Source organism: Lampetra fluviatilis, chromosome 68 (assembly GCF_964198595.1).
Source record: "Lampetra fluviatilis chromosome 68, kcLamFluv1.1, whole genome shotgun sequence".
NCBI classification, from domain to species: domain Eukaryota; kingdom Metazoa; phylum Chordata; class Hyperoartia; order Petromyzontiformes; family Petromyzontidae; genus Lampetra; species Lampetra fluviatilis.
Genome location: NC_136342.1, coordinates 1,441,166 through 1,465,123, shown reverse-complemented (window position 1 = coordinate 1,465,123; position 23,958 = coordinate 1,441,166). Strand labels below are relative to the sequence as shown.

General features: G+C 56.9%; 1 protein-coding gene across 3 annotated transcripts in view; it reads right to left on the bottom strand.

The window, feature by feature from the left end:
- CFAP77 (cilia and flagella associated protein 77) overlaps window positions 1-23,958 on the bottom strand; it is an 83,258-nt gene that overhangs the window by 52,190 nt on the left and 7,110 nt on the right. For 2 of the 3 annotated variants that reach the window (XR_013640641.1, XM_078883039.1), the window contains exons 2-5: window positions 12,804-12,903; window positions 10,633-10,860; window positions 3,390-3,495; window positions 2,390-2,494 (exon numbers count right to left, since the gene is read on the bottom strand). Coding sequence is in view for 2 of the 3 variants with exons in the window: in XM_078883039.1 (XP_078739165.1) it covers window positions 2,390-2,494; window positions 3,390-3,482 (198 nt within the window). In the remaining variant the exon portion in view is untranslated. Of the gene's footprint in view, window positions 1-2,389; window positions 2,495-3,389; window positions 3,919-10,632; window positions 10,861-12,803; window positions 12,904-23,958 lie in introns of those variants that run through there. The other variant, XM_078883038.1, reaches the window with a different exon arrangement.

Sequence of the window (23,958 nt, the reverse complement as noted above, 5' to 3'; positions counted from 1 at the left end):
AGAGAGTGGGGAGTGGGGAGAGAGTGGGGAGTGGGGAGAGAGTGGGGAGAGAGTGGGGGGAGAGTGGAGAGAGAGTGGGGAGAGAGTAGAGAGTGGGGAGAGAGTGGGGAGAGAGTGGAGAGTGGGGAGAGAGTGAGAGAGTGGGGGAGAGAGTGGGGAGTGGGGAGAGAGTGGAGAGTGGGGAGAGAGTGGGGGGAGAGTGGGGAGAGAGTGGGGAGTGGGAGAGAGAGTGGGAGTGGGGAGAGAGTGGGGAGTGGGAGAGAGTGAGAGTGGGGGAGAGAGGGGAGAGAGTGGGGGAGAGAGTAGAGAGTGGGGAGAGAGTGGAGAGTGGGGGGAGAGTGGGGAGAGAGTGGAGAGAGAGAGTGGGGGAGAGTGGAGAGAGAGTGGGGAGTGGGGAGAGAGTGGGGAGTGGGGAGAGTGGGGAGAGAGTGGGGGGAGAGTGGAGAGAGAGTGGGAGAGAGTAGAGAGTGGGGAGAGTGTGGAGAGAGTGGAGAGTGGGGAGAGAGTGGAGAGTGGGGAAGAGAGTGGGAGAGAAGTGGAGAGAGAGGGGAGTGGGGAGAGAGTGGGGAGTGGGGAGAGTGGGGGGTGAGTGGGGGAGAGTGGAGAGAGAGTGGGGAGAGTGGAGAGTGGGGGGAGAGTGGAGAGGAGTGGAGAGAGGAGAGTGGGAGAGAGGGAGAGAGGTGGAGAGAGAGTGGGGAGTGGGAGAGGTGGGAGTGGGGAGAGAGTGGGAGTGGGGAGAGTGGGGAGAGAGTGGGGGGAGAGTGGAGAGAGAGTGGAGAGAGAGAGAGTGGGAGAGAGTGGGGAGAGAGTGGGGGGAGAGTGGAGAGAGAGTGGGGGAGTGGGGAGAGAGTGGGGAGTGGGGAGAGAGTGGGGAGAGAGTGGGGAGTGTAAGGGAGAGGAAATGGAGAGTTTATGAATCTTCTTGGTTCTTTCGGCTGCTTGCGTTGTGGGCCGAAACGTCGTGAGAATTATTTTATTTTATTAATTTATTATTTCCCCTCTAAGTGACTTTACCGAAAGAATCGTTGAATGGTGTTGGGGATGGGTGAAGGTGGGGGGCTGGGTGAAGGTGGGGGAAAGGTGGGTAGAAGTGGGGAGGGGGGGTGAGGAGGTGGGGGGTGAGGAGGTGGGGGGGGTGGAGGTGGGTGGAGGTAGGGGGGGTGAAGAGGTGGGGGATGAAGGTGGGTGGAGGTGGGGGGAGTGAGGAGGTGGGGGGGGTGGAGGTGGGGGGTGAAGGTGGGTGGAGGTGGGGGGGTGAGGAGGAGGTGGGGGATAGAGGTGGGGGGTGAAGGTGGGTGGAGGTGGGGGGAGTGAGGAGGTGGGGGGGTGGAGGTGGGGGGTGAGGTGGGTGGAGGTGGGGGTGGGGGGGTGTGAAGGTGGGTGGAGGTGGGGGGAGTGAGGAGGTGGGGGGGTGGAGGTGGGTGGAGGTTGATTTCTGAACTTACCTGCGTCTGACCCATTAGCGGAGGCAGCCCCCCCCCCCTCCCCCACAGCCCCGCCCCCTCCCCCCACAGCCCCCGCCCCCCTTCCCCACAGCCCCCCCCCCCCCCGCAGCCCCCGCCCCCCCTCGCCTCACCAGGAAAAAACGTCGAGGGGGGGTGGAGGTCACAGCCCACGAGTAACACCAGGTGTCTGTCTGTGTGTGTGTGGTTGTGTGTGTGTGTCTGTGTGTGTGTATGTCTGTGTGTGTGTGTCAGTGTGTGTGTGTGTCTGTGTGTGTGTGTCTGTGTGTGTGTGTCAGTGTGTGTGTGTATGTCTGTGTGTGTGTCTGTGTGTGTGTCTGTGTGTGTGTGTATGTCTGTGTGTGTGTCTGTGTGTGTGTGTCTGTGTGTGTGTGTCAGTGTGTGTGTGTCTGTGTGTGTCTGTGTGTGTGTGTATGTCTGTGTGTGTGTGTGTCTGTGTGTGTGTGTCAGTGTGTGTGTGTCTGTGTGTGTGTTAAGGGAGCGGTGGCGCAGCGGTTAGCGCTACTCTGCTCTACGAACTCGGCGACCCGAGTTCGATTCCCGCTCACGACCAACACCACCCAGTGAGGATTATCTAAACCCGTCCTGGGCCTCCCCTACGTCGACTCAGCCTCAAATGAGTTACCTTGTGCGGTGTGTAGTAAACATCGCCACTGGGGAGACAAAGGCGGCCGGGCGTGGTGCTGGCCACCCACCCCCCTCGTGTGCCGTGCCGGCCTTCATAGGTGCTGCTCGCTAACAGCACTTGTCCCTACAGCCTGTTAGAGGCTACACGGGGCACCTTTGTCTGTGTGGGTCTCCCCGAGGTCGTCACTCCCTCGGACGCAGAGCGGTCGCCGCTCACCATCCTCACCCCCCTCACCCCCCCTACTCACCCCCCCTACTCACCCTCCTCCTCACCACTCACCCTCCTCCTCACCACTCACCTTGGTGAACTTGCTGAGTTGCCAGAGCGGCTGAGGCGGCAGTGGCGGTGAGTGGCGTCTCAGGAGCGAGGTGCGTGTCTCCTGCACGCTGTCCCACTTCACCACCTGGGGAGAAGGGTGAGTGGGTGGGTGGGTGGGTGAGTGGGTGGGTGGGTGGGTGGATGGGTGGGTGAGTGGGTGGGTGAGTGGGTGGGTGGGTGGGTGGGTGGGTGGGTGGGTGGGTGGGTGAGTGAGTGAGTGGGTGGGTGAGTGGGTGGGTGGGTGGGTAGGTGGGTGAGTAGTAAGTAAGTAAGTGCGTGAGTGAGTGGGTGGGTGAGTGAGTGAGTGAGTGGGTGGGTGTGTGGGGTGGGTGGGTGGGTGAGTGAGTGAGTGAGTGGGTGGGTGGGTGGGTGAGAGAGTGAGTGGGTGAGTGAGTGAGTAAGTAAGTAAGTGCGTGAGTGAGTGGGTGGGTGGGTGAGTGAGTGGGTGGGTGAGTGAGTGGGTGGGTGAGTGAGTGGGTGGATGAGTGGGTAGGTGGGTGAGTGAGTGGGTGGGTGCGTGAGTGAGTGAGTGGCTGGGTGGGTGGGTGCGTGAGTGAGTGGGTGTGTGGGTGGGTGGGTGAGTGAGTGAGTGAGTGGGTGGATGAGTGGGTGGATGAGTGAGTGGGTGAGTGAGTGAGTGAGTGAGTGGGTGAGTGGGTGAGCTAGTGGGTGGGTGAATGGGTGGTTGAGCGGGTGTGTTCGAGAGAGTGCGGGTGGTGGTGGTGATGGTGGCGATGACGATGGTGGTGGTGGTGATGGTGGTGATGGTGATGGCGATAGTGATGGTGGTGATGGCGATGTCGATGATGATGGCGATAGTGGCGGTGGTGGTGGTGGTGATGGTGGCGATGATGATGTCGATGGCGATGATGATGATGATGTCGATGATGATGGTGGCGATGATGATGTCGATGATGATGATGTCGATGGTGATGATGATGATGATGTTAGCGAGCATCTCCACTCGTGGCCTCGCTCACCCGTCCCTTGCGATTCTGCCGGCATAGCTCCTCGTGCTCTCGCATCTGCTGCAGCCACAGCTCCTGGTAGCGGTGGCCCAGCAGATGGTACATGTCGTTACTGGGCCTGCCAGGGGCTCGCACACGGGGCATGCGTGGTGAACTTCCTTCACACCGTACCGTAGCCAACGGTGATGGTGGTGATGATGGTGGTGGTGATGATGGTGGTGATGGTGGTGGTGATGGTGGTGGTGATGGTGGTAGTGGTGGCCCAGCAGATGGTACATCTCGTTACAGGGCCTGCCAGGGGCTCGCACACGGGGCATGCGTGGTGAACTTCCTTCACACCGTACCGTAGCCAACGGTGATGTGTGGTGGTGATGGTGGTGATGGTGGTGGTAATGGTCGTAGTGGTGGCCCAGCAGATGGTACATCTCGTTGCAAGGCCTGCCAGGGGCTCGCACACGGGGCGGGCGTGGTGAACTTCCTTCACACCGTACCGTAGCCAACGGTGATTATCGCAGGTGGTGGTGGTGCTGGTGGTGGTGGTGATGGTGGTGGTGGTGGTGATGATGGTGGTGGTGGTGATGGTGGTGGTGATGGTGGTGGTGCTGGTGGTGATGATGGTAATGATGGTGGTGGTGGTGGTGATGATGATGATGATGATGGTGGTGGTGGTGGTGGTGGTGATGATGATGGTGGTAATGATGATGATGGTGGTGGTGATGATGACCCAGCCAACGCAGCCTTGCCTGCCGGAGGAGCTCACCGATGGGAGGATTTGTGAGCTCCTCACACAATCCAACCTGCAGGTTAAACCCAGGATGGATCGTAGGCAGACCAGCCTGAATGTTTCCAACCGGCGAAGATGCACCATTAGGGGGGTCCACGTTTCGCAAGCGTAGAGAAGGGAGGGAATGACCGTGGCCGAGAAGACGTGAAGCTTCGTGCGAAGCGACAGACCAGGTAGCTTCCACACAGAGTTACGCAGCCGATGAAAAGATATTGCCGCTCGACTGATTCGGAGTGAGACCTCTGCTGTTAAACTGGAGCCGGTCATAAGCACACTGCCCAGGTATGGGAAACTCTCCACTCTCTCCACAACTGCCCCATCACCGATTGGGAGTTGTATGGGTGGTGTCCGATGGTACAACATACCCAGGCAGGTGCTTAGTTTTGGTGGGGCTGATGGTAAGGCCCCACCTCTTAGTGGCAAGCTCCAGGTTCAGCAGCAGCGCCTCCAACTCATACTCTAAATGAGCAGCAATTACCAGATCATCGGCATACATAACGTGGTTGAGCAATAGGGAGCCATCCCTTAACCGCACCCAGGCATCGATCAGCCTCCCACTGTATCTGTACCAGATGGAAATTCCTCCGGTACAGCTATTGAAGGCTTCACGAACTACGTGGTCGAAATAGATGTTAAATAATGTGGGAGCCAGAGGACATCCCTATCGCACCCCAAGGTGTACAGGGAATGGCTCCGACTCCCGGTCACGTAGTTTTACCCGGGCCCGCTCACCATCATGAAGGTCCTTAATGATCGTGAGCAGAGGGTCAGGGACTCCGAAAGCACGAAGAACAACCCAGAGCCCAGGCCTACCGATGGTATCATAGGCCTTGACCAGGTCAATAAAGCAGAGATGTAGGTCTTGTAGGAATTCCCTACACCTCTGCTGTAGCAGACGGACAGAAAATATGGCATCTGTGCAGGACCGCCCTTTCCTGAAACCGCTTTGGGGCTCCGCAAGCCTCTCCTCAGCGTGCCTAGCAAGGCGATGTTGAATAATCCTTGCCAGGATCTTTCCCGGCACACTGCCGGCAAAACAACCCCCTACCTCCTCACGGTGCCGGACGGGCAACTCTGTCGTGGGCAGTGCTGTGGGGGGAGGGCCAATGCCTCATTGGCCTCTCCCCTCATGGTGTCTGTGACCACCACAGCGGCTAAATGGGGGCTCTGAACGGGTGCGAGGGGCTGGTAACCCCTCCACCTTCAATTAATTACCACGAAACCACGACTTAAATATGTAATTGACACACACACTCACACACACACTAACAAAGACAAAGATCCCCCGTATAGCCTGTAACAGACTGTTGGGGCAAGTGTTGTTAGCGAGCACCTGTGAAGGCCAGAACGGCACACGAGGGGGTGGGTGGCCAGCACCACGCCCGACCGCCTTTGTCTCCCCAGTGGCGATGTTTACTACACACTTCACCAGGTACTCATTTGAGGCTGAGTTGACCTAGGGGAGGTCAAGCACCGGTTCAGATAATCGTCACTGGTGGTGTTGGCCGTGAGTGGGAATCGAACTCGGGTCGCCAGGTTCGTAGCGTAGCACTAACCACTACACTACCGCTCCCCCCTGACACACACACACACACACTGACACACTGACACACACACACACTGACCCACACACTAACACTAACACACACACACTAACACACACACACACTGGTACACACACACTGACACACACACACACACTGGTACACACACACACACACTAACACACACACACACACTGACACACACACACTGACACACACACACTGACACACACCCACTGACACACTCACACACACACTAACACTGACACACACACTAACACACACACACACACTGACACACACACACAGACACACACTGACACACACACACACACTAACACACACACACACACACTGACACACACACACTGACACACACCCACTGACACACTCACACACACACACACTAACACTGACACACACACTGACACACACACACACACACTGACACACACACACACAGACACACACTGACACACACACACACACACTGACACACACTAACACACACACACACTAACACACGCGCGCGCTGCGAAGTTTCGTTTGAAGTGTCGCACCGCGTTTGCGATCCGAGGCGTCTCATTGGTTGACAGTGCACGCGAGAGGAAGTCCTTCCTAATTAGCGGAGGCAGCCGCCTGCCATCATCCCCCGCTAGCCCCGCCCCCCAGCACCCCCCCCCCCAAACCCCTCCCCCCCCCCCAAAAAACCTCCACCACCCCCATCATATCACATCCGCCAACCCCTTACGGAGACCTCAGTACAGCCGCTGTTTCCATCTCTCTCATTCGATTCATCACTCGAAAATCTCTCTCCTCTCTCTCTCTCTCCTCTCTCACTCTCTCTTCCTCCCCACTCTCCAATCTCTTCAACAATCTGTCTCCACCCTCTCGTCTCGCCAGGGAGGATCTGCCCCACCGGTACTTACGCTGCCAGCGGCTCAAACCAATCTTCCGCCTTTTGGGGGACATCTTCAGAAAACTGGGGGGGGTGCCCTTCTACAACAGCAGCAGCTTCGTGTATGGAGGGGTGGTGCCTTACCTGGCTAACAAGCGCCATGACCTCGCCAACTTTGCCTGTGCTCAGGTGAAGATGAGGGTGTTACAGAACGAGGAAGAAGATGCTGCAAGGTGACACTGACGGATGTGATTGAAAGCTTTCGTGACTGCAGGGATTCATCTTCTTGGTTCTTTCGGTAAAGTCATCACGTAGAAGGGAAATAATAAAATAATAAAAATAAAACATAATAAAATAATTCTCGATTTAAAGCTTTCGTGACTGCAGGGATTCATCTTCTTGGTTCATCACGTAGAATGAAAGTAATAAAATAATAAAAATATAACATAATAAAGTAATTCTCACGACGTTTCGGCCACAACGCAAGCAGCCGTCCTCAGGTGAAGAACAGGTCTGTCTCATTCAGACTCTGTCTTCTCGACAGACCTGTTCTCCACCTGAGGACGGCTGCTTGCGTTGTGGCTGAAACGTCGTGAGAATTACTTTATTAAGTTTTATTTTTATTATTTTATTATTTCCATTCTACGTGATGACTTCACCGAAAGAACCAAGAAGAAGGCTGCTCTGTGCTTCCAGTGTTCAGAGGCCTGCTCAAGGCTCCGGCTGGAGCACGCCATGTACCACACACGTGTCGGTGATGTGCGGAGCGTCTGCTTCAGAGGTCGCAAACGGGTTTTGATTCCTTACCCGTACACGTACCCGGCCGCACCAGGGTCGCAAACGGGTACCCGTACCCTACCCGATACCCGGCTACCCGTACCTGGCCGGGTACGGGTTGGGTACGGGTATCGGGTACCCGATTGCGACCTCTGGGATGAAGCCACGTTGCAGGCGCGGGTGGGTTGATTCTAGGAACTTGAATTGTGAGAAGAGACAAGACGTTGGGAAATGAGTGACAAACGGTGACTCACCAGTGACTCACGGCCTACCCGTACCCGGCCGCACCAGGGTCGCAAAGCGGTACCCGTACCCGGCCGGGTACGGGTAGCCGGGTATCGGGTAGGGTACGGGTATCGGGTACCCGGTTGCGACCTCTGACAAGCCCCCCTCTGTACCAGCGTGGACGTCACCCTCGTGGTGTTCACCTTCTGAAGCGCTCGCTCGTCACCGTGACGCGCGCGATGACCACCACCACCACCACAACAACCACCACCACAACCACCACAACCACCACAACCACCACCACAACTACCACCACCACAACCACCACCACAACCACAACCACCACAACCACCACCACAACCACAACAACCACCACCACAACCACCACCACCACAACCACCACCACCACAACCACCACAACCACCACCACAACCACCACAACCACCACCACCACAACCACCACCACCACCACAACCACCACAACCACAACAACCACCACCACCACGTGGCTTTCATTTCGTGTTGTGCGCGGCGTATCTTAATGCCAGAGTGCCTGTGTTTCTAGACTTGAAGTTTTCGTGACTGCAAGGATCCGTACTCTTTGGTGCTTTCGGTAAAGTCACGAAAGTGAAAATAAAAAAATTAACCCGTAAAAACAAAGTTTTTCTCTATAAATCCTTTATATGCGTGGCATCGGTTTTATTTTATTATTCATTTCTGTTTTTCTTGAGTAAGAGTTTCATTTTTATCACATTGGTATTTTGAATTAAACATGAAATGTTTTTTTTCCTAAAAAGTTGAAAATTTTTGAAAAAAAAATTCGCGAAAATAAATTGTCACGCACAACGAGTTTGTGTGCAAAATGTCAGCTCGATTGGATCACGGGAAGTGGGTTAAAAAAACGACCGAAAGATTTGCACGGTCGTAAGCGCGCAAGCAAGCAAGTGAACTTAATATAAAGGATTTTTAAAAATACAAAAATATGAAAACAACTCAAATTTACTTGTTTTCACTTTTTCATCTTTTTTTTTATTTCATTTTTTTTTCACCTACGCAACTTTACCGAAAGAACCAAAGGGCATAGCGCCTGCGTTGTTTACTGTGTTTGGTATTTGTGTTGCTGGTGACTTTGTGTGTTTCGTATGAGAATCGCCTCCAGTGGTGTTGCTGCTGACGGCAATAAAATTGTTTAAGAAAGTATCTCATCTCTCTCTCTCTCTACTCCCTCCATTCGTTTCTCCCTCTCTCTCTAATCTCACCCCCCCCCCCGTGCCCCTCCCACCCCTCACCCCTCCCCCCACTGCTGTCAACTAATCGATGGGCGTCATCATCAGAGGGCTAAACGGGCGTCGTGGGCCACGTTGGGTCGCGAGGAGTAGGTGGTGATGGTGGTGCTGATGGTTGTGGTGGTGGTTGTGGACGTTGTGGTGGTGGTGGTGATGGTTGTGGTGGTTGCGGCGGTTGATGTGGTGGTGAGGCGTTAGTGACTACGCCAACACTTTCATTGTCACAGATTCAACAACATCCACCCACTCATCCATCCACTCATCCACTCAGCCAGCCACTCACCCACTCAGCCACTCACTCATTCACTCACTCACTCACCCACCCACTCACTCACCCACCCACCCACCCACTCACTCACTCACCCACTCACTCACTCACCCACCCACCCACTCACCCACTTACTCACTCACCCACCCACCCACTCACTCACTCACCCATTCACTCACCCACTCACCCGTCTATTCACGAATCTACCTACCCATTCACCCATCCACCCATCCACTAACTCAACAACAACCGCCATTCGCCACTAAGTGACGTAACCACGACGCTGGTGCCAGGCTGGGTGCACGTTGAGACCACGTGAAGTGTCGAACGCCCGCTGGCAGGAGGTCACGGGGCAGACCCAGCAGGTGCCACGGGTCGACTGACCGAGATGACCGAGATGACTGGCTGATGCACCACCTGTGCCCCCTACTGTGCCAACTTGTTGTGCTTTGGCCACCCGCCACTCCGCTCGTTGTTGTGAGCGTCGCTCCTCCGCCCTCCGTTGGTGCTGGAGGGCGACTGCCTCCAACTGCCCAGTAGCCTCACAGTGCACCTAGCCTGGCACTGCCCAGTAGCGTCCTTCACGAGCCTCCTCCTCTATAGAGGCCGATCTTGACACCGCTGGTACCGGTTATCGGCAAGTCCACTCAGCTCCACGTCCTCCTGTACCACATCACTCCATCTCTTCTCTAGCCCGTGCCGCGCCCGTTTAGCCCCCTCGATCCGGCCGAACAAAAGCTGTTTAGGCATGCGGTGGCTGGGCATGCGGGCTACATGACCCAGCCAACGCAGCCTTGCCTGCCGGAGGAGTTTACAGATGAGACTTTGTCCAGATCTTTCATGGATTTGTGAGCTCCTCACACAATCCAGCCTGCAGGTTAAACCCAGGATGGATCGTAGGCAGGCCAGCCTAAATGTTTCTAACCGGCGAAGATGCTCCATTAGGGGGGTCCACGTTTCGCAAGCGTAGAGAAGGGAGGGAATGACCGTGGCCGAGAAGACCCGAAGCTTCGTGCGGAGCGACAGACCAGGTAGCTTCCACACAGCAGCGTTACGCAACCGATGAAAAGATAATGCCGCTCGACTGATTCGGAGTGAGACCTCTGCTGTCAAACTGGAGCCGGTCATGAGCACACTGCCTGTTACCCATAACCCCCATGACCCATTAACCCCATGAACCCATGAACCCCATGACCCCATGACCCATAAACCCCATGACCCCATAAACTCCATTAACCCCATGACCCCAAGACCCCATAAACCACATGACCCATAAACCCGTTGACCCCCATGACCCCATAAACCCCATGACCCATAAACCCCATGACCCCATACACTCCATTAACCCCATGAACCCATTAACCCCATGACCCCATACACTCCATTAACCCATGACCCCAAGACCCCATAAACCACATGACTCCATACACCCCTTGACCCCCATGACCCCGTAACCCCCCCCCCCCCACGTACCTGGCGGTTGGCGTCGCGGGCAGCTGTAGCCCCTCCCCTCCCCCGCGTTTGGGGGGCGTGGCCTGGAAGGGCGAGGGGGTGGGGGCTCGCTCCCCGGAGACGCCCCTGCTCCTGTGACGTCACAAGCCCCGCCCCCACGGCGCGCGCGTTGAGCCGCACGAAGTCACGTGGGGGGGTGGGGGTGGGGGCTCTGAGGGGAGGGGCGGGCGCACGCCCAATCCCCCAGCGCTGTGGGGGGGGGGTGGGGGGTGGGGGGGGGTGGGGGGGTGAGTGGTGGTGAGTGGTGGTGAGTGGTGGTGGTGGTGGTGGGGGGGTGAGTGGTGGTGGTGGTAGTGGTGAGTGGTGGTGAGTGGTGGGGAGTGGTGGTGGTGAGTGGTGAGTGGTGGGGAGTGGTGGTGGTGAGTGGTGAGTGGTGGTGGTGGTGAGTGGTGGTGAGTGGTGGTGAGTGATGGTGGTGAGTGGTGGTGAGTGGTGGGGAGTGGTGGTGGTGAGTGGTGAGTGGTGGTGGTGGTGAGTGTGGTGAGTGGTGGTGAGTGGTGGTAGAGGTGGTGGTGAGTGTGTGGTGGTGGTGAGTGGTGGTGAATGGTAGTGAGTGGTGGTGGTGAGTGGTGGTGGTGAGTGGTGAATGGTAGTGAGTGGTGGTGGTGAGTGGTGGTGGTGAGTGGAAGGTGGTGAGTGGTGGTAGTGCTGAGTGTGGTGAGTGGTGGTGAGTGGTGGTGAGTGGTGGTAGTGAGTGTGGTGAGTGGTGGTGAGTGGTGGTGAGTGGTGGTGGTGAGTGGGTGGTGGTGGTGAGTGTGGTGAGTGGTGGTGAGTGGTAGTGAGTGATGGTGGTGAGTGATGAGTGGTGGTAAGTGTGGTGAGTGGTGGTGGTGAGTGGTGATGGTGGTGGTGAGTGGTAGTGAGTGATGGTGGTGAGTGGTGAGTGGTGGTAAGTGTGGTGAGTGGTGGTGGTGAGTGGTGATGGTGGTGGTGAGTGGTAGTGAGTGATGGTGGTGAGTGATGAGTGGTGGTAAGTGTGGTGAGTGGTGATGGTGGTGGTGAGTGGTGAGTGGTGGTGAGTGTAGTGAGTGTGGTGAGTGGTGGTGAGTGGTGATGGTGGTGGTGAATGGTAGTGAGTGGTGGTGGTGAGTGGTGGTGGTGAGTGGAAGGTGGTGAGTGGTGGTAGTGGTGAGTGTGGTGAGTGGCGGTGAGTGGTGGTGAGTGGTGGTAGTGAGTGTGGTGAGTGGTGAGTGGTAGTGAGTGGTGGTGGTGAGTGTGGTGAGTGGTGGTGAGTGGTAGTGAGTGGTGGTGGTGAGTGTGGTGAGTGGTGGTGAATGGTAGTGAGTGGTGGTGGTGAGTGGTGGTGGTGAGTGGAAGGTGGTGAGTGGTGGTAGTGGTGAGTGGTGGTGAGTGGTGGTGAGTGGTGGTGAGTGGTGGTAGTGAGTGTGGTGAGTGTGGTGAGTGGTGGTGAGTGGTGGTAGTGAGTGTGGTGAGTGGTGAGTGGTAGTGAGTGGTGAGTGTGGTGAGAGGTGGTGGTAGTGGTGAGTGTGGTGAGTGGTGAGTGGTAGTGAGTGGTGAGTGTGGTGAGAGGTGGTGGTAGTGGTGAGTGTGGTGAGTGGTGAGTGGTAGTGAGTGGTGAGTGTGGTGAGAGGTGGTGGTAGTGGTGAGTGTGGTGAGTGGTGAGTGGTAGTGAGTGGTGAGTGTGGTGAGAGGTGGTGGTAGTGGTGAGTGTGGTGAGTGGTGAGTGGTAGTGAGTGGTGGTGGTGAGTGTGGTGAGTGGTGGTGGTAGTGGTGAGTGTGGTGAGTGGTGGTGAATGGTAGTGAGTGGTGGTGGTGAGTGGTGGTGAGTGTGGTGAGTGGTGGTGAGTGGTGGTAGTGAGTGTGGTGAGTGTGGTGAGTGGTGAGTGGTAGTGAGTGGTGAGTGTGGTGAGTGGTGGTGGTAGTGGTGAGTGTGGTGAGTGGTGAGTGGTAGTGAGTGGTGGTTGTGAGTGTGGTGAGTGGTGGTGGTAGTGGTGAGTGTGGTGAGTGGTGGTGAATGGTAGTGAGTGGTAGTGGTGAGTGTGGTGAGTGGTGGTGAGTGGTGGTGAGTGGTGAGTGTGGTGAGTGGTGGTGGTAGTGGTGAGTGTGGTGAGTGGTGAGTGGTAGTGAGTGGTGAGTGGTGGTGAGTGGTGGTGGTGAGTGGTGAGTTGTACCCAAGGACACTCCACCATCCTCTCGCTGGGAGATTTCTCCGAATACAAATTCCGGTCCCGGCAAAGAAATGTCGATTTTCCGGGACCTTCCCAACTCCGGCTGTAGAGACACAAAAACAAAGGTCCCCCGTGTAAACCACGCAGACTGTTGGGGCAAGTGCTGTTAGCGAGCACACACAACAACAACAACAACAACCGCCATTCGCCACAAAGTGGCGGTGACGTCACCACAACGCTTGTGCCAGGCTAGGTGCACGTTGAGGCCACGTGAAGTGTCGAACGCCCGCTGGCAGGAGGCCACGGGGCAGACCCAGCAGGTGCCACGAGTCGACTGACCGAGATGACCGAGATGACTGAGATGACTGGCTAATGCACCACCTGTGCCCCCTACTGTGCCAACTTGCTGTGCTTTAGCCACCCGGCGCTCCGCTCGTTGTTGTGAGCGTCGCTCCTCCGCCCTCCGTTGTTGTTGGAGGGCGACTGCCTCCAACTGCCCAGTAGCGTCCTTCACGAGCCTCCTCCACTGAGGCCAATCTTGACACCGCTGGTACCAGTCATCGGCAAGTCCACTCAGCTCCACGTCCTCCTGTACCACGTCACTCCATCTCTTCTCTAGCCCGTGCCGCGCCCGTTTAGCCCCCTCGATCTGGCCGAACAAAAGCTGTTTAGGCATGCGGTGGCTGGGCATGCGGGCTACATGACCCAGCCAACGCAGCCTTGCCTGCCGGAGGAGCTCACTGATGGGACTTTGCCGAGATCTTTCAAGGATTTGTGAGCTCCTCACACAATCCAGCCTGGTTAATCCCACGATGGATCGTAGGCAGCCTAAATGTTTCTAACCGGCGAAGATGTTCCGTTATGGGGGTCCACGTTTCGCAAGCATAGAGAAGGGAGGAAATGACTGTGGCCGAGAAGACCTGAAGCCTCGTGCGGAGCGACAGACCAGGTAGCTTCTACACAGCAGCGTTACGCAACCGATTAAAAGATATTGCCGCTCGACTGATTCGGAGTGAGACCTCTGCTGTCAAACCGGAGCCGGTCATGAGCACACTGCACAGGTATGGGAAACTCTCCACTCTCTCCACAACTTCCCCATCACCAATTGGGAGTTGTGGGGGTGGAGTGTCCGATGGTACAAAATACCCAGGCAGGTGCTTAGTTTTGGTGGGGTTGATGGTAAGGCTCCAGGTTCAGTAGCAGCGCCTCCAACTCCTCCTCTGAGTGAGCAGCAATCACCAGATCATCGGCATACATAACGTGGTCGAGCAATAGGGAGCCATCCCTTGATCGCACCCGGGCATCGATCTGCCTCCCATTGTATCTGTACCAGATGGAATTTCCTCCGGTACAGCTATTGAAGGCTTCACGAACTACGTGGTCGAAATAGATGTTAAATAATGTGGGAGCCAGAGGACATGCCTGTCGCACCACAAGGTGTACAGGGAATGGCTCTGACTCCCGGCCACGTAGTTTTACCCGGGCCCGCTCACCATCATGAAGGTCCTTAATGATCGTGAGCAGAGGGTCAGGGACTCCAAAAGCACGAAGAACAACCCAGAGCCCAGGCCTACTGATGGTATCATAGGCCTTGACCAGGTCAATAAAGCAGAGATGTAGGTCTTGTTGGAATTCCCTATACCTCTGTTGTTGCAGACGGAGAGAAAATATGGCATCTGTGCAGGACCACTCACCCACACACACCCACACACCCACACACACACACACACCCACAAACACACCTACACACCCACACACACTCACCCACACACTCACTCACACACCCACACACTCACTCACCCACACACCCACACACTCTCACTCACCCACAAACACACCCACACACTCACCCACACACCCACACACACACCCACCCCCCACACACACTCACCCACACACTCACTCACCCACACACCCACACACACACTCTCACCCACACACACACCCACACACACACCCACACTCACTAACCCACCCACACCCACCCACACACCCACTCACACACCCACCCACACACACACACACCCACGCACACACCCACACACTCACTCACCCACACACCAACCCACACACACACACACTCTCACCCACACACACACCCACACACACACACACCCACACACCCACCCACACACACACCCACACACCAACCCACACACACCCACACACACACACTCTCACCCACCTACACACACACACCCACCCACACACCCACTCACACACACACTCACAAACCCACACACACACCCAAACACACACACCAACCCACACAAACCCACCCACACACACACCCACACACAAACCCACCCACACACACACTCACCCACATACACGCACACACCCACTCTCCCCCACACACCCACTCACACACACACCCACTCACAAACCCACACACTCAACCACACATACACACACCCACACATACACTCACCCACCCACTCACCCCAAACCACACACACCCACACAGACACACCCACACACACCCACACACACACACCCACACACACACACAAACCCACCCACACACACACCCACTCACTCACCCACACACCCACACACACACCCACACACCCCCACACACACACTCTCACCCACCCACACACACACCCACACACACACCCACACACACACCCAAACACACACACCAACCCACACACCCACACAGACACACCCACACACACCCACACACACACACCCACACACACACACAAACCCACCCACACACACACCCACTCACTCACCCACACACCCACACACACACCCACACACCCCCACACGCACACTCTCACCCACCCACACACACACGCCCACACACCAACCCACACAAACCCACCCACATACACACACACCCACACACACACCAACCCACACAAACCCACACACACACACCCACACACACACACCCACACACACCCACACACACACACATCCACACACACCCACAAACACCCACGCCCCCCCCCCAACCCCGCACCCAGCAGCGTGCGTGTCGCACGCCTCGCACTGCGATCAGCAATCAAAGGCGGCTGCCGCTCGGGCCGGAGACGCAGCGGCGAGAGGCGTGAGCCGGGAATTAGCGGAGCCCGCGGGGGGGGGGGTGGGGAGTGGGGGCTAGTGGGGGGCGGGGGGCGGGGGGTGGGGGCTAGTGGGGGGCGGGGGGGGGTGGCGATGTGGGGGTGGGGGGGATGGAGGAGAGGGGTGGAGAGAGATTAGAGGAGAGATGAGAGATGGGACGGAGCGGCAGATGGGAGGATGGGGAGAGAGATGGGGGGGGGGGGAGATGGGGGGGGAGATGGGGGGGAGATGGGGGGGAGATGGGGGGGAAATGGGGGGGAGATGGGAGAATGGTGAGAGAGAGATTGGGGGAGATGGAGGGGGCATGGGGGAGATGGGGGGGAGATAGGGGGGAGATGGAGGGGAGATGGGGGGGAGATGGGGGGAAGATGGGGGGAGATGGGGGGGGGGAGATGGGGGGGGAGATGGGGGGGGAGATGGGGGGGAGATGGGGGGGGAGATGGAGGGGAGATGGGGGGGAGATGAGGGGGGAGATGGGGGGGGGGAGATGGGGGGGGGAGATGGGGGGGGGGAGATGGGGGGGGGGAGATGGGGGGGGGGAGATGGGGGGGGGGGAGATGGGGGGGGGGAGATGGGGGGGGGAGATGGGGGGGGGAGATAGGGGGGGAGATGGGGGGGGAGATGAGGGGGGAGATGAGGGGCGAGATGAGGGGGGAGATGAGGGGGGAGATGAGGGGGGAGATGAGGGGGGAGATGAGGGGGGAGATGAGGGGGGAGATGAGGGGGGAGATGAGGGGGGAGATGAGGGGGGAGATGGGGGTGTGGGAAGAGGGGATGGTTGAGAGATGGGGGGGGGAGATGGGGGGGGGACATGGTTGGGAGATGGTTGGGAGATGGGAGGGAGATGGTTGGGAGATGGGAGGGAGATGGGGTGTGGGAGATGGGAGGGAGATGGGGGGAGATGGGGGGAGATGGGTGGGGGGAGATGGGGGTGTGGGAAGAGGGGATGGTTGGGAGATGGGGGGAGATGGGGGAGATGGGGGGGGACATGGTTGTGAGATGGGGGGGGGAGATGGGGGAGATGGGGTGTGTGCGAGATGGTGCGAGAGAGATTCGTCTCTCGGCGACACTAAGTCGGAGCTGACGAACCCTCCTCTGACGACTGCGCCATCACGCAGGCGATGGCGCTAATTACATCGCTCACCAAGAGACAGCGAGAGAGAGAGAGGATGAAGGCAGAGTGGGTGGGGTGGGTGGGGTGGGTGGGTGGGGTGGGTGGGTGGGGGGAGGAGGAGTGGGGAGATTGACTAAGTGATCGGTGGTCGTGCGCTCTGATCCGGTGATTCTTCACGCGACTCGATAATTAAAACAAATCGTATTATCACGCACAGACACAGAGACACACACAGACACACACACACAGACACACACACACAGACACACACACAGACACACACACAGACACACACACAGACAAACGCACACACAGAGACACACACAGGGCAGACACACAGAGACACACACAGACATACATACAGACACACACACACACAGACACACACAGACACACACACACACATACACACACATACACACACACACACACACAGACACACACACAGACACACACACACAGACACACACACAGACACACACACACAGACACACACACACAGACACACACACAGACACACACAGACACACACACACACAGACACACACACAGACACACACACACACAGACACACACACAGACACACACACACAGACACACACACACAGACACACACACACAGACACACACACACAGACACACACACACAGACACACACACACAGACACACACACAGACACACACAGACACACACACACAGACACACACACAGACACACACACAGACACACACACACACACAGACACACACAGACACACACAGACACACACACAGACACACACACAGACAGTTTGTAACTGCGTGTGAGTTTTCAAAGAGGAGCAAACCCCCTCGACCTCCCCCCCCCCCACTACCCCCCACTACCCCCCACTACCCCCCCCCCCACTACCCCCCCCCCCACTCTGACCAGCACTAACCCCCCCCCACAATCACCACCAAAGGTGCCCCGTGTAGCCTCTAACAGGCTGTCGGGGCAAGTGCTGTTAGCAAGTAGCAGCTATGAGACACAGACAAAGCTCCCCCGTGTAGCCTCTAACAGGCTGTCGGGGCAAGTGCTGTTAGCAAGTAGCAGCTATGAGACACAGACAAAGCTCCCCCGTGTAGCCTCTAACAGGCTGTCGGGGCAAGTGCTGTTAGTAGCGAGTAGCAGCAGCAGCAGCACCCGACGGCACACACAGAGGGGGTGGGTGGCCAGCACCACCACGCCCGGCCGCCTTTGTCTCCCCCAGTGGCGATGTTTACTGCACACACACAGCACCGGGTAACTCTTTTGAGGCTGAGTCGACCTAGTCGCACATCCTCCCCCCCCCCCCGCCCCCCCAATAATCCGAGCCCAATCCGGTGAAGCAAATTGAATCCTCCCCGGGCTCAGAATCCACTTCATTGTCCACGACAAGAGAGGGGGGGGGGGGTGGAGGAGGAGGATGGGGTGGATGGGGTGGAGGAGGAGGAGGTGGAGGGAGGAGATGGATGATGCAGGGAGGAGGTGGAGGAGGTGGAGCGGGTGGAGGTGGAGGATGGGGTGGAGGAGGAGGTGGAGAGAGGAGGAGGTGGAGGAGGTGGAGGTGGAGGGAGGAGGTGGTGGTGGTGGAGGAGGTGGTGAAGGTGGAGTGGAGGACGTGGAGGAGGATGGGGTGGAGAGAGGAGGAGGTGGAGGGGGGTGGAGGTGGAGGGAGGAGGTGGAGGAGGTGGAGGTGGAGGAGGAGGTGGAGGAGCAGGAGGAGGAGGAGGTGGACGTGGAGGTGGAGGTGGAGGAGGAGGTGGAGGATGGGTGGAGGTGGAGGGGGTGGAGGTGGAGGGAGGAGGTGGAGGAGGAGATGGAGGGGGTGGAGGGTGGTGGTGGAGGGAGGAGGTGGAGGAGGAGATGGAGGGGGTGGAGGGGGTGAATGTGGGTGGAGGGAGGAGGAGGTGGAGGTGGTGGTGGATGGACGAGGTGTGTACGAAATCTCTCGGCCTTGCCCAGACCACAAGTTCAGTGGAACTGCACGGGCTCGTCGAGGAGCTTCTACGGCCACAGCAACACCGGCTGGGACTGGGGGCGCCCTCAGCCACGCGGAGTTGGTGGTCGGGACAAGGCTGAGTGTGTGGGTGAGTGGGTGTGTGAGTGTGTGTGAGTGTGTGGGTGGGTGTGTGGGTGTGTGTGTGGCTGTGTGAGTGTGTGTGTGTGTGAGTGTGTGGGTGGGTGTGTGGGTGTGTGTGTGGCTGTGTGAGTGTGTGTGTGTGTGAGTGTGGGTGTGTGGGTGTGTGTGTGGCTGTGTGAGTGTGTGGGTGTGTGTGTGGCTGTGTGAGTGGCTATGTGTGATTGAGCGTGTGAGTGAGTGGCTGTGTGTGTGTGTGAGTGGCTGTGTGTGTGTGAGTGTGTGAGTGAGTGTGTGTCTGTGTGTGTGTGTTTGTGTGTCTGTCTGTGTGTGTCTGTGTGTGTGTCTGTGTGTGTCTGTGTGTGTGTCTGTGTGTGCCTGGGTCTGTGTGTGTCTGTGTGTGTGTGTGTGTCTGTGTGTGTTTGTGTGTCTGTCTGTGTGTGTCTGTGTGTGTGTCTGTGTGTGTCTGTGTGTGTGTCTGTGTGTGCCTGGGTCTGTGTGTGTCTGTGTGTGTGTGTGGCTGTGTGTGTGTGTCTGTGTGTGTGTCGTTGGAGCGGTGGCGCAGTGGGTAGCGCACTTTGTGTGTGTGTCTGGGGAGCGGTGGCCCAGTGGTTAGCGCACTGTGTATGTGTCTGTGTGTGGATGGAGCGGTGGCGCAGTGGTTAGCGCACTGTGTGTGTGTCTGTGTGTGTCTCTGTGTCTGTGTGTGGAGGGAGCGTTGGCCCAGTGGTTAGCGCACTGTGTGTGTGTCTGTGTGTGTCTGTGTGTGGAGGGAGCGGTGGCCCAGTGGTTAGCGCACTGTGTGTGTGTCTGTGTGTGTCTGTGTGTGTGGAGGGAGCGGTGGCGCAGTGGTTAACGCACGGCCCCCAACCGCCCCAGGGGCAATCGTCCGAAGCGGCCCCGGCTTTGTCCGCCCCCTTAAGTCGACTCAGCCTCAAACGAGGAGTGACCCGCTGAGTCGCGTCAACATCGCCCCTCTCTGCTGGAGAGACAAAGACGGCCGGGTGCGCGTGGTTTTCCCCGCGTGTGTTTCCAGGCACTTCCAATGCTGCTCGCTACTGACAGCACTTGCCCCGACAGCCTGCAAGAGGCTACCCGGGTGGTGGGGGGGGGGCCTTTGCCTTTATCTTCTGTCATAATCAGAGCAATTAGATTAAAGATTAACGAGACGGGGTGAGGGGAGGGGGGGGTAGGAGCTGATGCAAACATTGAGACTAATGTTTAATTCTAATTAATAATTGTGATCTGCTCACCGGCCGTAACACCATCATCACCGTCGTGTCTCCTGGGCTCGATCGTCAGCGTTGTTTAAATGTGATGGTGGTGATGGTGGTGATGGTGATGGTGGTGATGATGGTGGTGGTGATGATGATGATGGTGGTGATGATGGTGGTGATGATGATATTGGTGGTGATGATGGTGATGGTGGTGATGGTGGTGATGGTGGTGGTGATGATGGTGGTGATGATGATGATGGTGGTGGTGATGGTGGTGATGATGATGGTGGTGATGATGGTAGTGGTGATGATGATTATGGTGGTGATGATGGTGGTGATGATGATAATGGTGGTGATGATGGTGATGGTGGTGATGGTGGTGATGGTGATGATGGTGGTGGTGGTGGTGATGATGGTGGTGGTGATGATGGTGGTGGTGGTGATGATGGTGGTGGTGGTGATAATGGTGGTGATGATGGTGATGGTGGTGGTGATGGTGGTGGTGATGATGGTGGTGGTGGTGGTGATGATGGTGGTGGTGATGATGGTGGTGGTGGTGATAATGGTGGTGATGGTGATGATGGTGGTGATGGTGGTGATGATGATGATGGTGGTGATGGTGCATGATGGTGTTGATGATGGTGATGATGGTGGCGATGATGGTGTTGCTATGTCAACTTAAGCAATAATCAATGTAACGGTGATCAATGTAATGATGATATTAATACATCTTCAATGTAATGATGATCATTGTAATCGTTTCAATCGACAATGGTGACGTATCATCACCAATAACAATTAACAAAATGATGATGATGATGATGATGTAAATCATTACAACATCACCCTGTCCCATTATGATGATGTTGTTGATGTTACTCATGATGATGGTGGTGATGATGATGATGTTGTTGACGTTACTCATGATGGTGGTGATGATGATGATGATGTTTAATTAATTATCTGCGGCTGCCGAACAGCAACCTCAGAAATCCCAAACGCCACGTGGAGGGAGCGAGGGGGCGGCCCCTAATTAATTATTAATTAACCTAATTAGACGCCGCGCCACAGACAAAGGTCCCCCGTGTAGCCTCGAACAGGCTGCTGGGGCAAGTGCTGTTGGTAAGCGAGCATCAGCAACACACACACAGACAAAGGTCCCCCGTGTAGCCTCGAACAGGCTGTCGGGGCAAGTGCTGTTGGTACTGAGTAGCAGCACCGCCCAATGAAGGCTGCCAACGATGTAGATACCAGAGGTGTGGACTCGAGTCATGTGACTTGGACTCGAGTCAGACTCGAGTCATGAATTTGATGACTTGCGACTCGACTTGGACTTGCATAACAATGACTTTGTTCCACCTCTGGTAGATACACACAGAGGGGGTGGCTAGCACCACGCCCGGCCGCCTTTGTCTCCCCAGTTGCGATGTTTACTACACACACAACACCAGGTACTCATTTGAGGCTGAGTCGAGCTAGGGGAGGCCCACTCGCCCACCTACTTACTCACTCACTCACCCATTAACTCACTTACCCACCCACACCACCTACTCACTCACTCACTCACCCACTCACCCACTAACCCGCTCATTAACTCACTCACCCACTCACTCACCCACTCACTCACACCACTCAGTCCCTCATGCACCCACTCACATCGCCCACTCGCTCACCCACTAACCCACCTACTCACCCTCCAACTCACTCACCCACCTACTCACTCGCCCACTCACCCACCCACCCACCCACCTACTCAATCACTCACCCTCCAACTCACTCACCCCACCTACTCACTCACCCACCAACTCACACACACCCACCTACTCACTCACCCACTCACCCACCCACCCACCCACTACTCAATCACCACACCCTCCAACACACTCACCCACCCACTCACACGCCCACTCACTCACACCACCAACTCACACACCCTCCCACACACCCACCTACCAATCACTCACCCCTCCAACTCACTCACACCACCCTACTCACACCCCACACTCACTCACCCACCAACTCACACACCCACCCACTCACCCCACCTACTCAATCACTCACCCTCCAACTCACACACCCACCTACTCACTCACCCCCACCACCACCCACCACCACACCACCACCCTCCAACCACTCACCCACCTACTCACCCACACACCCACTCACTCACCCACCCACCCCACCTACTCAATCACTCACCCTCCAACTCACCACCCTCCAACTCACCACCCCCAACTCACTCACCCACCAACTCACTCACCCACCAACCACCACCCACCAACTCACTCACCCACCTACTCACTCCCCCACCACACCCACCCACCCACCCACTCAATCACTCACCCTCCAACACACTCACCCTCCAACTCACTCACCCCCCAACTCACTCACCCACCAACTCACTCACCCACCAACTCACTCACCCTCCAACTCACTCACCCTCCAACTCACTCACCCACCAACTCACTCACCCTCCACTCACCCACCAACTCACTCACCCTCCCACCAACTCACTCACCCTCCCACTCACCCACCTACTCATTCACCCACCAACTCACTCACCCTCCCACTCACCCCACCCACTCACTCACCCACCAACTCACTCACCCCTCCCACTCACCCACCTACTCACTCGCCCACCAACTCACTCACCCTCCCACTCACCCACCACTTACCACTCACCCCACCAACTCACTCACCCTCCCACTCACCCACCTACTCAATCACTCACCCTCCAACTCACTCACCCACCTACTCACTCGCCCACATCACTCACCCACCAACTCACTCACCCTCCCACTCACCCACCTACTCAATCACTCACCCTCCAACTCACTCACCCTCCAACTCACTCACCCACTCACCCACCCACCCACTCACTCACCCACTCACCTACCCACCCACCTACTCAATCACTCACCCACCAACTCACTCACCCTCCAACTCACTCACCCACTCACCCACCCACTCACTCACCCACCAACTCACTCACCCTCCCACTCACCCACCTACTCAATCACTCACCCTCCAACTCACTCACCCACCTACTCACTCACACCTCCCACTCACCCACCTACTCAATCACTCACCCTCCAACTCACTCACCCACCTACTCACCCACACTCACCCACTCACTCACCCACCCACTCCACCTACTCAATCACTCACCTCCCAACTCACTCACCCTCCAACTCACTCACCCTCCAACTCACTCACCCTCCAACTCACTCACCCACCAACTCACTCACCCACCAACTCACTCACCCACCTACTCACTCACGCCCACTCACCCACCCACCCACTAACTCACTCACCCTCCACTCACTCACCCTCCAACTCACTCACCCTCCAACTCACTCCCCACCAACTCACTCACCCTCCAACTCACTCACCCTCCAACTCACTCACCCTCCAACTCACTCACCCACCAACTCACTCACCCTCCCACTCACCCACCAACTCACTCACCCTCCCACCAACTCACTCACCCTCCCACTCACCCACCTACTCATTCACCCACCAACTCACTCACCCTCCCACTCACCCACCCACTCACTCACCCACCAACTCACTCACCCTCCCACTCACCACCACCTACTCACTCGCCCACCAACTCACTCACCCCCTCACTCACTCACCCACCTACTCACTCACCCACCAACTCACTCACCCTC